Source organism: Boleophthalmus pectinirostris, unplaced genomic scaffold (genome assembly GCF_026225935.1).
Source record: "Boleophthalmus pectinirostris isolate CB_2022bp ecotype Guang Dong unplaced genomic scaffold, ASM2622593v1 HiC_scaffold_9, whole genome shotgun sequence".
Taxonomy (NCBI): domain Eukaryota; kingdom Metazoa; phylum Chordata; class Actinopteri; order Gobiiformes; family Gobiidae; genus Boleophthalmus; species Boleophthalmus pectinirostris.
The window spans coordinates 2,521,903-2,527,175 of NW_026571541.1; the positions used below are offsets into that span (position 1 = coordinate 2,521,903).

The 5,273-nt window shown below is 43.3% G+C and overlaps 1 protein-coding gene across 2 annotated transcripts; it reads left to right on the plus strand.

Moving 5' to 3' along the window:
• Positions 1-296: 296 nt before the first annotated feature.
• clns1a (chloride channel, nucleotide-sensitive, 1A) lies at positions 297-5,004 on the plus strand. Of its 2 annotated transcripts, none has more exons than XM_020938639.2 (6): positions 297-703; positions 1,262-1,398; positions 2,359-2,463; positions 3,119-3,229; positions 3,863-4,036; positions 4,794-5,004. In XM_020938639.2, the coding sequence occupies exons 1-6, from the start codon at positions 585-587 to the stop codon at positions 4,850-4,852; spliced, it is 705 nt and encodes a 234-aa protein (XP_020794298.1). In that variant the 5' UTR covers positions 297-584; the 3' UTR covers positions 4,853-5,004. The 2 variants fall into 2 exon arrangements, with proteins under 2 accessions (XP_020794298.1, XP_020794299.1); XM_020938640.2 differs by having other exon boundaries at positions 2,362-2,463.
• The last annotated feature ends 269 nt before the right edge of the window (positions 5,005-5,273 follow it).

Below are 5,273 nucleotides of genomic sequence, written 5' to 3' on the forward strand. Positions count from 1 at the left end.
GTTTGACTGATGAATTGTGCCAATGAATAAACCTATAATTATGAATGCATATTTTATTATTAACCACTATATAGGCAGTAAAAACAATACATGAAAGCACCGTGACAGTTGGATGAAAATGATAATGTGTTACAAATATATAATGTCAGTATCAATACTAAAGATGGAACTGACTATGAACTATCCATGGGTTTCAGAATAATGAAAAGACTGTTGCCATAGCAACTAACAATTTAAAACAAAAATTATTTTAAAGGGAGGAAAAGTCAAGTTATTCAAAACACAGGAAATGGAATTTCGCTCTCGGATATTACGTATGCGGAAGTTCCAGGCCGCCACCGCGACCCTAGTTTGAAAGCTTTTCACATGGAGCTTTAGTTTGTCTTTTCCATCCACCAAACCGTCACATTCATCATCTGTACCCCAGTGTGCCGGTGTCTGCTCCGGGACTGGCTTCGGTGTACACTTCCACGCCACAGCTCATCTATCCGCCCGCGTTTACCTCCAAACAGGTCACGGAGCCTGCGGTCTCCTGAACTCCCATCACAGCCCCGGTGTGAGTCCCGGTGTGAGTCCCGGTCACGATGGTGGTGCTCAGACACCTTCCTCCACCCACCGAGGGTGTGCGGCACGAACAGAGCGACACCACGGCGGTGCTGGGCGGACAGCGGCTCGGCTGCGGGACCCTTTACATAGCAGAAGCGTGAGTGACTCAGATTAGACTCAGTAATGATTCATAAGAAGGATTTGACATGAATCAAATACATGCACCACAGAGCGAGTTTAAAGTGCACAGGACACGTGTTCGTGCTTTTTCTAATTCTCATTTGGTTTAGTTGGATAGCACCTGTGGTCAATAATTAAATCATAGTTTGTTTGGGTTTTTTTGGGTTTTTTTTTAAATCAATTTATGCAAAAGGAATGTATTTTTCTGACCCATGTAAACATTCATTCTTTTTATTTGTCCAATCATATTCATAGTGTAATTTCGACATGTTTGGGCTCTTGATAACGTCCTGGTTGGTAACAGTTATGGAACTGTCCTATCTGTACCCCGCTTAGAAATCAGGAAGTAAAGTAATACTCTTGGCAAGATCTTTTTTTGTAAAATTTTAAATGAATTATTTTGACTGTTTTAGTGAAATTAGTGTAAACTCTCATCAGAGCATTGCAGTGCACTAAACACCATAAAGTTGTTGAGACACTTGGACTTGGTTTAGTCCCAATACATCAGCCAAACTTGTCCCTGTCGCCCCTGCAGGCGCCTGTCGTGGTTTGACGGCTCCGGCCTTGGCTTCTCTCTGGAGTACCCCTCCATTGGCCTGCACGCCATCTCCAGAGACGTGAGCGCCTACCCCCAAGAACACCTCTATGTGATGGTCAATGGCAACCTCAACGGTGAGACGTGTTTAAGAACTACTCTACAGGAAGCTCACACAGTTAGCTTTGCTTTAGACTCTTAAGGGCCGTTCACACCAAACCGTCAAATAACGCCTTGACGCCTCTATTTGGACGCCTTTGCATTTGAGTTCAGACGCCCCCGACGCGTATCTTTGACGTCGTGGACGAACGGGACAAAAATACTTGACGCGCGTCCATTGCCCTGGAAATAAGAGCCCGGTCCCGCTCTTTTCCCGAAACAATGTCAGACCAGACTGATAAGTGTTTTTATGACATAAAACATCAGCGGAGGAGATCGGGTCGACGACTGGGGCGTATATATATTTCTACTCCGCTAATGACACTGGATCAGTCCCGGTCTAGTCCTGGTCTAATACCGGTCTAGTCCTGGTCTAATACCGGTCTGGTCCTGGTCTAATACCGGTCTGGTCCTGGTCTAATACCGGTCTGGTCCTGGTCTAATACCGGTCTGGTCCTGGTCTAATCACGGTCTAGTCCCGGTCTAGTCCTTGTTTAGTCTCGGTCTAGTCTCGGTCTAGTCCTTGTTTAGTCCCGGTCTAGTCCTGGTTTGGTCCTGGTCCGTTCCTGGTGTATTCCTCGCGATCGGCTTGGTGATTGTGGCGTATATACTTATTCTCCGCTCATGTTTGTGGTTCTCGTTCTGGTTCTCGGGTCTTGCTTCCTGATAATAACGTCGCTGCGTCTCTGGATACTTGTCCCTGATTGGTTGACGCGGCGCGCTGACGCTGAAGACGCGCCGCAAAAACGCAGGACGCTCTAGTCGCGCGTCCACATAGACTTTACATTGAAACTGGACGCTTTGATGCCGTGGTGTGAACGGCCCTTTAGAGAAACTTCATTGATCCACAAGGGAAATGACTTGGACACAGTAGCTCACACATCACAATATAGAATAACTGCTTAGCTTCACCTTGAACTTTGCACTTTTTGTTTCAGAAGAAAATGAATCGGAAATGCCTGCAGACGATGATGACGATAGCGACAGTGAAGAGGTCAAGGCCATCACAGAGATCCGATTTGTGCCCTCAGACAAGAGTGCATGTGAGTGTGTGAGCATGTGTGCATGAGGGGTGGAATTTTTATTACAAACAAGGAAAAGAAACCTGTTAAGAGATCACATAATGTGTGTAACATTGCACAGCAAGATGGATGTATAAACTCCATGTCCGTCATGCCACAGTATTGGGGTTTGTGGGGAAACCAAAGCCTAATCGCCTACACGAACCAAAACAGATAAGATTCAAACAGTCATCATGACGTTTTGCCTTTTCCTGATCACTTTGAGCGAGAGGCGTCCAGATGGATAATGTGTAGAACACACACATCAGTCTGACTTGAGCCAGGGTAGAAAACGGAAAACTATGAGCCAAATACTTTTTACGTATAGATTCATCAATAATCATTAGTTGCTCCTTCACCATCATCTCTATTTTGTCAAATATGGGAAATCCAATAATATTGTTAGTAAAATAATCCAAACTAAATGCCAAAAGCTCAAAACTTTGTTCAGCTGCCAATGAACAAGCAGGATTGTACTTAAGTCTCTGATCTGAACTCCGCCTTTCTAATTGTTGGTGTAAAATTTCAATGTGACTCAAATGTATCTTATATAAAAGCTAGTGCAACATAGTCAGATCTAGCTAAACGTTCACAGTCCTGTTGGTTTTTGGTGATTTAAAAGTGTCTGTCTGTGCAGTGGAGCCCATGTTCAGTGCCATGTGCGAATGCCAGGCGCTGCACCCGGACCCCGACGACCAGGACTCGGATGAGGACTTTGAGGGCGATGAGTACGATGTGGAGGAGGCGGGTGAGAATGGGATGGGGCCAGTGAAAATAGGGCGGGGGGCATCTGTTTTCTCATATTCATACTGTCATGTTTTTGTTCTCCGTTCCCATTTGGGTTTGGGTCTCAGAGGCAGGTGAGTCTAAATCTACTGTTAATGTCCACACTAGTCTATATAATGGGTCTGACCTTTCTGAAAATCCACCAGGTTTAGGGTTACAATAATTCACGTACTCACAATTAAACACTTTGATTGGCAAACCTCCAGGAACCATAGGAAAAATATATTCTAAACTTGAACTCACTCAGTAGAGGAATGGTGTTCTGTTAGACAGTGTTGGACAGAGTGAGTTAAGGATTTTAAGTTTGGTCATGGGGTTGATGATGATTGTAGAAACGTGTTCTGAAGCACAGAGGATTCCAGTAGTAGCTTAGCCGTTCAGATTTGAGTCTTCTCTCAAATGCTCAAAAATATACCGTGAACTGAGTCTTGTAAAGAGATTGAACTTTGAACCTCACATGCCATTAAACATTGATTCAGAAGTAGTTCAGCCCTACCCATATGTCCCTGTATCCTCCTGTCTGTCTGTCTCTGTCCCCATGTGTCTCACTGTCTCATGTCTTGTTTAACTGTGCTGTGTGTTTGTGTGTGTCCAGAGCAGGGCCAGGGGGACGTGCCCTCCTTCTACACGTGTGAGGAGGGTCTGTCTGCGCTGACACCAGAGGGACAGGCCACACTGGACAGACTGGAGGGCATGCTCGCCCAGTCTGTGGCACAACAGTACCACATGGCAGGGGTCCGCACAGATGAGTCCACCGGCCAGTTTGAAGGTCTGTTTAATGCTCTTGTATTCCACAAAATGGACTCTGATGAGCTTTAATGTTATGTCCTCAAAAACAGACCCAAACTTGTGTTTAGTTTCATTAACATTCAAGCTACCTTTAGTTACCTTTACCTTAGTTTTTCTTAGTTTAGTTACCTTTTTTACATTTAGTTCAGTCAGCAGTGGACATAACAAAATAAAAGTATTAAAGTACTGTGTTTATTTATTTAACTTCAGTAGATTTTAAAGTTCACCACATTTGAGAATTTGAGATCAGGTATCTGTACTTTCTACTCTACTACAGTTTTTTAACAGGACTGAAAAGTACAAATAAAAACTGCGAAGGAAAAAAAAAAAAAAAGTGTGTGTGTATGTGTGTATTTATTTATTTATTTAATTTTTTAACAAAATTCAGCACAAATCTTTGTCAGAATCACTGCACGTCACTGGATCTCAGAATAAATACTTTTTCTTAAAGTATTAAAGCACTTGTTTAAAATGTACTCTTGCTTTTATGCAATGATTTTTGTTGTTCCAGTATCTGTACTTTTACTCAAGCAACAAAATTGAGTACATCTTCCACCAGAGTTCAGTAGAGATTGAAAATTCTAGAAGAATCTAGATTCTAGAAAAATCTTGGACAGACAGGTTGAGTGATAACTTTGTGAAAAAGATGTAAGAGGAGTAACAGGTGTATGGGGCAGATATGACAGGTAGGACTGGCAGGTGCGCGGGAGGTTTGTGACATGTGTGCTGTGTTGCAGATGGCATGGAGGTGGAGGCAGAGGTGGGGCAGTTTGAGGATGCAGATGTGGATCACTGAGCCCAGGCGAGCTCTGAGGGCCGGCCCACTGGACCTCTGACCTGAGTGCTCCATGTGAATGTTTTGTATTTGAGGACAATTTTGAGTCTGCCTGAATAAATTCTGTTCGAGTTTGTATGGAAATTTAAATAAAAAGCACTTGTTTTGTAAGATTCACTGTGTTCACTGTGGGGTTGAATAATGGCACCACTTTCATGTGTAATTTAACTAAAGTTGAAATACTGTCAGAAATGTTTTTGTTTCATGTGATCAAACCTAGATATGATATTAAGAATAAACCAGGTTAAATTCAATACTTGAACATGACAGAAGATGGAGGTATTACAGCAGAAGTCATCAGTAAGTATTTTACACCAGCTCCCACTGACCTCATGAGGGCGCCACCAGGCCTGGGTCCACTGGACCAAACGTGAGAATTCAA